At 36.1% G+C, this 12,078-nt stretch overlaps 1 protein-coding gene across 1 annotated transcript in view; it reads left to right on the top strand.

Annotated features, from left to right (window-relative positions):
- The window catches only part of LOC137386112 (nucleoprotein TPR-like), a 58,184-nt gene extending 53,006 nt beyond the window's left edge, over positions 1 to 5,178 (top strand). Inside the window, exons 41-45 of the mRNA XM_068072812.1 lie at positions 3,381 to 3,469; positions 3,608 to 3,720; positions 3,933 to 4,015; positions 4,143 to 4,594; positions 4,894 to 5,178. Of these exons, the coding sequence (XP_067928913.1) occupies positions 3,381 to 3,469; positions 3,608 to 3,720; positions 3,933 to 4,015; positions 4,143 to 4,594; positions 4,894 to 5,079 (923 nt within the window). The 3' untranslated portion in view covers positions 5,080 to 5,178. The remainder of the gene's footprint in view (positions 1 to 3,380; positions 3,470 to 3,607; positions 3,721 to 3,932; positions 4,016 to 4,142; positions 4,595 to 4,893) is intronic.
- Positions 5,179 to 12,078: the final 6,900 nt, after the last annotated feature.

The following is a 12,078-nucleotide window of genomic DNA, read 5'->3' as shown; positions in this document are numbered from 1 at the left end:
TGGTTTCATTATACATTTTCAGGTAAACAAGGTTTTTAGGTAATCAGATTTATGGTTCGTAATACTTAATTTTATTTAATTTGTTGACTGCAGCTAATTTCTTTATTGTCAACTATTCCGTATTTAGTATGGCATTTGTTTTAAACTGAACAGAACTGAGCATGATGGGGACAACTGGTCTCTAAATTCTCTCTTACATCATCTGCGGAGTATTATGGAATTGTTGCTTATTTAATCTCAATGGGGCAGTAATGTCTGTGAGAAGTAAAACTTGGTTATGAAAAAAATTACCATATATTCCCCGCGTATAAGCCGACTTTTTAACGCAAAAAAAATTCCTAAATTAAGGAGTCCGGCTTATAACTCTGATTGAAAGCAAATGAAATGACATTATGCTAACTTAATTTCAACAACTTCTACTCGAACTTTTATTAACTCAACTTTATTAATAAAAGCACAACATAACAATAATGGTTACCACTACCATTAACTCTATCGTTATCAAATAAATTTTTTATGCAGACACTCGCATATTTGGTAAAACCAAATATTTCATATTGCCGCGGTTAAAACGTCATACCATTTGACCAAATTAATTAGCATAAAGTTTTACATCATCTGATGCCAAAAATGTCACAAAGGTGTTGCAGAAACAGTTCGGACACTCTTTTGTCCTCTTCATACTATCGGGGTTGACAAGCTCAGCAGGTTCCAAGTCAGATGAGTTACCACTATTACTATAGTTTATTGCATTATTATTACTGTTAAACATAAACTACACGTACTATTGGCCAATAGATAATCAGAAATTCATTGATCTACAATTTGTGAAACCTATGGAAAGGAGCTGTAATACTCCATTCCAAAGGATCATCTGATCATCACAAAGAAGCGATGATGCAAACATGTTTTTCATTGGCTCAATGCAAACAGATGATTGTTTCCTTTCGATTAAGCGGAAATTGGTAATTTGCTAATTTTACAACTTCTCAACAATCAGAAACATTTTGTTTCATTTCCGCAACTTTCTACTTTGCTAGGTATGTACTATTACGATTTATATAGTCAGCTTATATGTGAACTCTTACAACTTTTCTGATTTCAGGGCGGTTTTTCTAGATTTGCTTGTATTTGAAGGTATACGATAACAAATGATAACTAAATGTTTTAGCTTCAACTGAAACCTAGCAAAACCATTTCAGTTGTTTGGTCGGCTAATGTTTCAACATATTCCTGTGTTAGGATGCCTGGTATGTTTTAGCTATATTTTTACTTCCAAATCAATGTTGTAGAGGAATTTAGACGGATCAGTTGTTTTGGCTTGTAGCCAGTTGGTCAGATGTGCTATCCCACATGGCTTTTTAGTTATTATAGCCTAGTTGACTTCAAGACAATATCTCTTTTGATTCTACGAGTGCGGTTGATCATTTCTGTATAACATGTGCTCTTCTGAGTGTTGGCCTAGCACCATCCTTTTTTCACAATGATTTTGCTGCGTGACAGTTATTGATCCAATTTCCATATTCCTTTGAGACCACTTGAGACAGGCAATGGGTAGTTATGACTAATCTACATTGTATATATACATGTATATATATATATTTCTCAAAGTATGTCCATGTGTCGTATGTCATATGTCTATCTGCATTCCGGCTGTAGCTATTATTAGAATAACTGCAGCTGGACAACAATGCTGACGCAATGTTATAGAGTACCATCATTAGAAGCCTAGCAGCTTACTGCAATTTTCCATTGGCAATGTGCCAGGCTAATAGCTTGAAAGTTATAGTTGTTTGACAAAGTTTTAAAACCTTTACAGTTGTTTTCATTTTTCTCTTAATTTGTTTCAACTGCACAAAATACTTCTCTCATGATATGTAGTTTGAAGTTAGAATGGTAAATGTTGTTATATGTTAAACACAAATCAATTTTCTGTCCAGACTTTTTATTACCCGGGCAACGCCGGGTAGCACAGCTAATAACTCTAATAAAGGTTACTTGCGTGGTGCTCATACAGTTACTAGCCACTGTTACGGCAGACGCTGAAGGAACTAGCGCTAATACTACTACATAATGAGGTGGTTTCATCCAAACAATTAACAAAACAATAACTTCAATAACACCATTTAATAAAAAAAAGACATATGAGACAGAGAAGCAAAATTAGTCTTACGTTACCTCATAACCTCTTCTTTAAATACAGCACCATGTTCTCCAAATACCTAAATACAGCACCATGTTCTCCAAATTACTAAATACAGCACCATGTTCTCCAAATTCCTAAATACAGCACCATGTTCTCCAAATTACTAAATACAGCACCATGTTCTCCAAATTCCTAAATACAGCACCATGTTCTCCAAATTACTAAATACAGCACCATGTTCTCCAAATTACTAAATACAGCACCATGTTCTCCAAATTCCTAAATACAGCACCATGTTCTCCAAATTCCTAAACACAGCACCATGTTCTCCAAATTACTAAATACAGCACCATGTTCTCCAAATTACTAAATACAGCACCATGTTCTCCAAATTACTAAATACAGCACCATGTTCTCCAAATTCCTAAATACAGCACCATGTTCTCCAAATTACTAAATACAGCACCATGTTCTCCAAATTACTAAATACAGCACCATGTTCTCCAAATTCCTAAATACAGCACCATGTTCTCCAAATTCCTAAACACAGCACCATGTTCTCCAAATTACTAAATACAGCACCATGTTCTCCAAATTACTAAATACAGCACCATGTTCTCCAAATTACTAAATACAGCACCATGTTCTCCAAATTACTAAATACAGCACCATGTTCTCCAAATTACTAAATACAGCACCATGTTCTCCAAATTCCTAAATACAGCACCATGTTCTCCAAATTCCTAAACACAGCACCATGTTCTCCAAATTACTAAATACAGCACCATGTTCTCCAAATTACTAAATACAGCACCATGTTCTCCAAATTACTAAATACAGCACCATGTTCTCCAAATTACTAAATACAGCACCATGTTCTCCAAATTACTAAATACAGCACCATGTTCTCCAAATTCCTAAATACAGCACCATGTTCTCCAAATACCTCCAGCGTTGCAAAACGTATTGTGGGTTGGCAGTAACAATCGTGACTGTAAAATAGCAACAACTCATAGTACTTATTTGATTTGTTTCTGGTAACCCTCTAGGTTTCTTGAAAAAGTTTACCAAGACGGTTTAAGCATATGCAAAACAACAAAAGAAATGCATCGCTTTGGCAATGTTACATTTGAAATGCTGTACAGCAAGTTTACACTAACCAGTTTTTTAGGCTGTTGGTCAGTATTGCTCTACCACATGGCTTTCTGTAATAAGAGCTTGTTGTTTCGTGTAGGCAGTGCATCAGCCTCTGTATCGAGCTCTCAGCCAAGCATGGGCACTGATAGAAGGATGACCTCTCATTCAGCATCTTTGCATTATCAGGTATGTTGTCAAGCACTAAATAACCCCGCGATTGTCCATGGCTGATCTAATTCTATGGATCTACCATTCTCTTCACAATGTTCTTGTTCAAAATACAGTTTCACAATGAAGCAATTGGGTGTCATTACTTTGTTTTAGTCGCAGGGCACCGTGTCAATGGAGAGTAATGCAAATGATGATGGGATAGTCCCAAGCACCCCAACTCTTGCCCTACCCGTTTCCCGTAATGATGGCTTCGCTGTAGCCGTTAGGTATGTGAGCTGTTCAATCAGAATTGACTGTTTGACTAGCTTACACCACTGAGTATCTTGTAAAAGTTCATTACTAAAATCTATCGTTCATCTTCATTTGACTTAATATGGGAGCTCTATTGACCTTCTTTCACATCTAATTCTTAATTGATTAATTGTATTGGAGCAATCCTGTTTCGTGTGATTCTAATTCATAGAATGGTTCCTTGTAGCTCCCCCAATCCTAGTCACGACCCTTTTATATTCGCCTCTTCCGCTGTTCCATCAGCTGGCTTTGGAGATCTTGCTCAACAAGGTAGGTATATATATGCTATATATACTACCTCGTACTAAACCTACCACAGTATATCTAATTAAATAAACTATTTTACGCAACCTATCAACATATTGCCTTGTTTTCTGACTTCGACATTATTTTGCAGCCACTATTATGGATGATTTACCACAAATTGGTGATTCTATAGCCCCGATGGCTGTGCACAGTGAACTGGCTGGCCAAGAGTCAGGTGCAACTGAAGGTGCCAATCGGCCAGTTGGCAGCACAAGCGCCCTTAACCCTGTTAGAGCTGAGGTGGACAGTGTACAAATGGTGGCTGCCGGCACAGATGCAGCAGAGATTCTTCCGGACCGCATCGCTTCGACACCATCTATGGTATTTTGTCGAGATACCATAGAGATGCCCACAGAGAGTACAAGCGTTGTCATGGAAGCACCGACCGGGAGCCCGAGTGTGCAAGAGCGGGCAACAACGAGCACTAGTGCCATGGATCTGCCAACAGCTAGTACAAGCAGTGAGCAATCTAATGTTGTCTCGACTGACTCGGATTTGGAGCTGCATAGCTCTGCACATTCGAGGAGCACCACCGAAGAAATGGTATGTCTTCTCCATTAGCAAGTTCTATTGCACTGGTATCTGCATGCTAGTAATCACAGCCATTTCTATTTGTGAAAAGTAAATTTGTAAATTTATCGTCAGTTTCACTCTTTTGGCCTCAATGGTTGGATGACACATTTGCACATATTTCATATAGTTACTAACTTATATTAGGATGGGGCGAAAACAATCGCAGCCAGGATGTTCTGTTACTTTGTCACAGTGCCATTTCTAACAGACCACAACACATTCACCACTTCCTTTCATAACGCAGTTGTTAGCCTACAGCTTGTTGGCAGGTTTCATCTTCGGAAGCAAATGAAAGGGCAGATTCCGCTGGATCTTTTCTGAGAAGTGAAACTAGCCAGTCTGGTGGCCCTGACATGCCTTCCAGCTCTGGCCAACCGAGTAGGTTTCCAACAGCGAGAAGGGGACGTGGTCGCACTGCCCGACTCAACAGACCAAGTTTCAATAAGCCGAAGTAGCTCAGTGAATAAACTCTGTATATATTCTGGGACAAGGGTGATGGGTTATGTTCATGACTGAATCTTTATCACTTATAAAGCATTGATAATAAATTGATATTGTCCACATCTTTCTTATGTTGTGTTAACCATCGTTGGCTGTACATAAACACATTTGCGTCAATAAGTATGCTAAAGATCTGTTCTAATCAGGAAATGACTTAGAACAGATCGGTATGGGAAAGTAACACTGTCCTATGCTTACATATCTTGTTTTATTCATTTTGGTGATAGTCTTTATCATTAATCTCTATTAACAAGATTAACATCACGGTTTCAAAATGTAAAAAGAAAACATTCTTCATTCAAAAATCTTCAGCTCCACCTAGACTGATGATTATTTTCACCAAGCTGTATACCTACCATCGACTTGAAGGTTTGAGTAATGATTTGCAAATCCTACAAATGAATGTTAATATAATTATGGACATTCTTTACCCTAGCACTGGCATGTGCAGCCTTGAACGTTTATGATCACAATAGTAGGTGGCAGCTTCTATTAGCATGGAGATCTGCTCTGACATGGACTCCGACATTGGCCCATGTGTAAGCTCTCCAATTGTTAGATATTCTTATCACCGCACATACCTATACGCACTAAAATTCTATAAACTAGTAGCCTATTGTATGAGAAACTCTAATACAATGTATATAGAAAAACAAATAGCAAGGGGAATACTTTAATGTGGAGAAGCTGAGACCTTTTGAATAGGCTGACAGCGCACTTAATAATTCCCCTAACACACTGATAGCTTTTTATACCAAATATGTGACATCGATACGATGTACTGTACAGTATTTACAGAAATATAATATACATGTACAATACTTGTCGGTTTAAATGCCTGTTCATAAAAGGTATGTATGTAGCTGTGCTACCTTCTCCGCTAATTAGTCATACGAAATCAATTTCTTTTGGTAGGGAAGCTATTATTCGTCCGTTAGCTAGTTTTACATGATGTTCTCTTTCTATCAATTTAATGTAATATTACTGAACAGGCTCTACATTTGTCATTCCATTTCTTAACTGAATACTTCCGCCTGCAATCTCTACTTTACCTTGACCTCAGTTTTCACTGCTGCCTTCAATAAAACTACAAGCATCAAACCACGAAGAACAAACCTCTCATCTTTCAGCTATGGATCTTTCAGCTTGTCATGTGATTCTTTTGTCACATATCTTTGTTATCCATATTATATCTCTGTGTTTGTCTTTTTATTAATCCCTGTGTCCAGTTATAGCTATTAAAATCTATCAACGAAACATCTCCGCGGCACCAGAATTGATCTTGGGCCCTCCAGATTTACAGACAGCGAACTTTTCTATTAAGCTACGCGGAATACAATGGATTCATTAGGCGAATAGTCATTACATCGGTTAAAATACGCTTGAAGGCTTGCTTAGGGTTAACTACTAGCACTGTTGACTGTTAGGTGTAACGATTGTTAAGCTGACCCAAAAGGCCAGTATTGTTTTAGTAAAGCTCTAACTTGTATTCAAAGTTACTCAAATTCATTAGATAATTATTATATTACCTGTGCAACGCCGGGCCTTCGTCTAGTTTGTTAATATTGCTGTTTGTTTTGAGCAAGTAATGCTGATATTACAATAAACCAACAATAAGTTTTGATGGAATAAAACCAATATCGTTGCTCACATACACTTGCTTCTTTCCAATTTAAAATTTCAGTATTTATAAACACAAACAAGCCGAATCCTTCAATTCATTGTATGTTTAGACAAGAGCCCTCCTGTCCTTTTACTAATTTTGTCAAATGCCTGGCAGGCTTGGCTCGGTTTAAACCAGCCGGAAAAACCGGTTTTTTCATTATTTTTTGGGAAAAACATATTTTAAGCTCCTAGTGGTTCATGTGCGGTAGAAATGCAATTATATGTCATTATCAGCTGTGGAGGTTTAGTTAGGACAGGGTAGTAAAGTGATGGCGGAGCTCAAGTTGAAACTACATGAAATCCTAGCACAACAATGAAATAGTGAATTTCATTTTCAATTGGTTTTTTCAAGTGATATGATGATCTCTTTACTGATGAAATATAAAAACCATGTGAAATATACTAATCCAATCATCGTCTCTAATAATGAATGAATACTTTCTCAAGTCTGGCCAGTGAGAAAAGATTACTTATAATTAGAAATTAAAACAATAAAATCCTTTTGAGTAAAAGCTTCAGTTTGCAAACTAATATGTCATTTATTGGGCACAAGCCAAAGTAGTTCGATTGTTAAAATTCAGTTTATTAAGTTTTTTTGTGGTTTGAAAAGTTAAAGTTGTGCCTCAAATTTCCAGCATGCCTCGCAAACAGAATCCCGTTTGGCAGTTTTTCACTCAAACTGCAAAAGGCAAAGCTTTTAAGGCACAATGTAATAGGTGTGCTGTCAAAACGCGAGGTCACGCAGATAGGCTTAAAGCTCACGTAGCAAAATGTCAAGCTGAAAACACTAATTTAGACAGCGATGCTAGTATTCAGGCGATAGAAGTTGAGTCATCTGCCACTGCTCCAAACACTAGCAATGCATCTGCATTATGCTTTGCTCTACACTATCACATGACTAATCACTTGGATTAAATTTCCTACTTATACATAGAGCTGTATGTAATATATTCATTTTATGTAATAAGATTTCTGCTCTGTATTTCATCGATCATGTTTGATTAAAGACTCATTTCGAAATTTCCATATGTTTTCTCTCTGTTTTTCCATAACAACTCCCACTCTACCATCTCCAACAGATGATTCCACATATGTATGTTCAACACTCAATCATGCAGCAATAGTAAGTGATGTTAATTAGACTTAAAATTACAAAAACCATAAAAACCGGTTTAAACCATAAAAACTGGTTTAAACCGAAAAGAAAACCTGTTTTTTTTCATAAAAACCATGGTTTTTTCCAACCCTGAATTTTGACTGGTTATCATGATTTTCTACATCCAGTTAAACCAACTCCAAAATTATGAAATGTTTCGGTAGATGGTACACAGAACAAAACTTCAAAAGTGCGTGTGTTTTGGTGCACGTGGTTTCATACATGTGTGCCTTTCTGGGCATGCCTGCTCAAGTCTTGTTGAGAGGATTGCTTTTAATCTACTAATAGTGTTGTTGATAGGATAACTCTTAGTTTACTAATAGTCTTTTGATAGGATAACTCTTAGTTTACTAATAGTCTTTAGAGAGGATAACTCTTATTATATTAATAGTCTTGTTGACAATAACTCTTATTATACTTATAATCTTGTTGAGAGGACTACTCTTATTATATCAATAGCTTCGTTAGAAAATAACTCTTACTATACTAATTGTCTTGTTGATAGAATAACTCTTATTATACTAATAGTCTTGTTAATAGGATAACTCTTATTATACTAATAGCTTTGTTAGAGGATTACTCTTATTGAACTAATTTACGAAGTTTTGTTAAGGATTACTCTTCAGTCATTAGATCTATGTCTGTTTCAAATGTATTCACAAAGAAAAAGCTATTTCTGGTGCATCATGCTAAGAATAATCATGTGGCTAACTCTGGAATTTTTCGGTCTGAAGAACCGCTCACTTCGGTAAAAAGGGGTGAAAATACTATACAGGCCCCGACATCTGAAAAAGTAGTGAAAAGTATGAGGTTAAATCAATTCAAAGCAAACAAAATCCATACTTGATAGAGCACAACTAAATGCAGCTGAGGTTCACCACAAATCTGATTGTCTAATCAACAAGTTCAATTGAAGGCTTGATCAAATGTCAGAAAAAAAACAGTTTGCTACAGAAAGCATTCTGTAGCAAACCAGCTCAAACCTTTAAAGTCGCAAAAACTAACATACAGCATTTTCGGGAAAGTAAACTGTCTAACACAAGCAATAAAAAACAAGATTATCTAATTCGTATTCTACATATTGTGACAACTTTTCAAGTCCATATCATTACTGAACCAACCGCATATAACACATTTTCGAGCTGCCTAATTTTTCATTCATTAAAAATATGCAATTTGTGTTTTATGCATTAACCAGCTGGGTAAGTTCTCTCATAAGATCTCCGACCGCTAGTAGCATTAGTGAGTCCAAATAAAGGAAGGTAAGATCTCAGAGAGATGGAAGCTTTCCAACCCGGATTCTTTGGGACAAATAGCTCGGGAATGTGAAGCATGTGTAAGCTCATTGTCATCTTCGGTAAAGCGTTAACCTAATAAATTAAAATGTTTTTGTTTCAACTACACTCTAGCACATCAAAAATATTCAGTCAGTTTGATGCAAAGCGCTAGGCATTTCACCAAGATGTACCTTTTAGGACATTTTTTTCAGTTTTAAAGCAATCGAAACTTTAGTACGGTACTAGAAGTCAGTGACAATAACTGCAAATACCAACCTAAAAGGCATTTGCCGTGAAATAGGTCTTGGGTATTTGAGGTATAGCTAGACTTAGCCTCCAAAGCTTCACTAGTCTAGCAGTAAGCCCTACAGGATCCACAGTGCAATCAGTGCCAGTTTATAAAATTTCAAGAAAGCTCTCATTGATGGAAAAGCTAAATGGATCATTGAATTAGTAGCTAACACATAAATGACATTATGAGCAGAAATAAGAAAGAGCTAAAAATAATTTTGAATTACGTTCAATTACGTTCAGTTACGTCATTACGTCATTTTGAATTGCGTTTTGAATATTTTTTCATTCCAATTTATTAATGAAGTTGACTATATGATTACAAGTTCGTTTGTAATAACAACAACTGGGCATCGCTTTGCCAGAAGGAATCTATTTTGCTGGAACGATTTGGTTGTGCAATCATTATTGAACCAAACCACTATGAGACGTTCAAACTTACTTTAAAACTTCTAATTTGGCTAAGGTAAAGCCTGAATACCTGAATAATTTTTAATTAATGAGAAATAATTATCAAATATTTTTATGTATGATAGTTGTCTTCACCATCAGTATGAAATATGATGTGGCAGATGGGAAGTAATTTTATTAAAGCTTTGTTAGCAAAGTATTGTTTGTGCTCAACTTATACCGCATTAATGTTTTATCAACACATTACAAACTTACCTATCACCACCCTGATTGGATAGCAAATAGCCAAGTGGCATCAATATGAGAGATATTCTTCAAAATACTATGATAAGCCATTTTGAGCAGTTTTGCATGAAATTGTTTAAAGGATGACCTTTTCCCGTTATTAGATTAATAATGATGATGGATCGCTAGATGTTGCAACAATGAGTAGACACAGTACAACATTGAGTAGACACGGTACAACATTGAGTAGACACAGTACAACATTGAGTAGACACGGTACAACATTGAGTAGACACAGTACAACATTGAGTAGACACAGTACAACATTGAGTGGACACAGTACAACATTGAGTAGAAACAGTACAACATTGAGTAGACAGAGTACAACATTGAGTGGACACAGTACAACATTGAGTAGAAACAGTACAACATTGAGTAGACACAGTACAACATTGAGTAGACACAGTACAACATTGAGTAGACAGAGTACAACATTGAGTGGACACAGTACAACATTGAGTAGAAACAGTACAACATTGAGTAGAAACAGTACAAAATTGAGTACAACATTGACTAGACAGAGTACAACATTGAGTAAACACAGTACAACATTGAGTTGAAACAGTACAACAGGAAAGTAATAAAAATGATCAATGAAATGACCTCTGTCCGTAGGAATAGTCATAAGAAGGGTTTTGAAAAAGATAACTAAGAGAGTTGCTCGTGTTGAATGAGGCTGATGCCGTCACAATGGAGCAACTATCTGTACTGTGACAGCTGCTGGTTGATCCAAAACAGATGAATAATGCTCTTTTCATTGATTGCAACCTATACCTATATTTTATTGATTTATTGATTCCTTTGTAATAGGCTATATTTTAAAGTTATTCCGTTGTTTTAGCATATATTATATATTCCCAATTCATTAGAATTCTTGAGTGGTTGCCATAATAGGGAGCTACATGTATTCATTTTAATTAGTTTCTAGTTGTTAAAAATCCATTAAAACCACTTTTTTTCCATTTCTTCTGAGAAAGAATATCATGTTTATTTTTAAAGCACTCAAGTTATGTTTTTCTACAACCTTAGAGTAATGCTCTGTATATATTGACTGTAGCTGTTTAGTAGGACCCATTTTGTTTATACTTGATCAATTTTGCAGCGAGGAGAGCCTACACAAGTGTATAGTGCAAATATTTCCTGAGAATTTCTATTCCGACTCCTTTTGTAATAAAGTTGTAATGCAGCTTTTTATGCCCAACTATTTATGCAGTTTCAGTTTATCATTCTAACAACACATTTTGATTGTAAACTTAAATAAAATTATTTATTCGCTGAAGAAGTCTGCCTATCTCTTGCAGCATAGTCAAAGCGGAGATAGAACAGTACAATATTGTAAAGATCAGCTCATTTGGAAAACGGTATTATTCTAGCAAATATTTGAGCTCGCTCTTGTGGTATCTAGCCAGTTGTAGTACAGAACAAGTTAGGGGCAAGTCACTATGTTGGTTTCCTGAAACCATAGATATATAAACCTATGGTTTATATATCTATGGTTTCAGCAAACTAGAATAGTGAGATAACTTGAACTCACAATGGGATTTGTTTTCTCTTGCCCACAGTAAAAATTGGCTTCATCCGGTACTGACTAACTAGTCATATTTTTCAAGCTGTTGCATTTGGCTATAAAGCAACCAGGTGAAATGCAATTTGAACCTGGATGAACTGCACCCTTGATGAAAGCGAAAAGTACTAAAATACATGCTATATAAAGGCGAGCACAATATATTATGAAATAATAGCTACCTATTCTTACTAACTACTAGAGCGCGTAGAAAAAAATCTTATGGAATTCTTTATTCGAACGAGAGCAGTGTATTCTTCCGCGATAAAACAAGTTCTCACGTGCGCATATATCCTGCGCGGGA

Source organism: Watersipora subatra, chromosome 1 (assembly GCF_963576615.1).
Source record: "Watersipora subatra chromosome 1, tzWatSuba1.1, whole genome shotgun sequence".
In the NCBI taxonomy this organism is placed as follows: Eukaryota; Metazoa; Bryozoa; class Gymnolaemata; order Cheilostomatida; family Watersiporidae; genus Watersipora; species Watersipora subatra.
The sequence above is the reverse complement of the archived record's forward strand: the minus strand, read 5'-3'. Positions and strand labels throughout refer to the sequence as shown.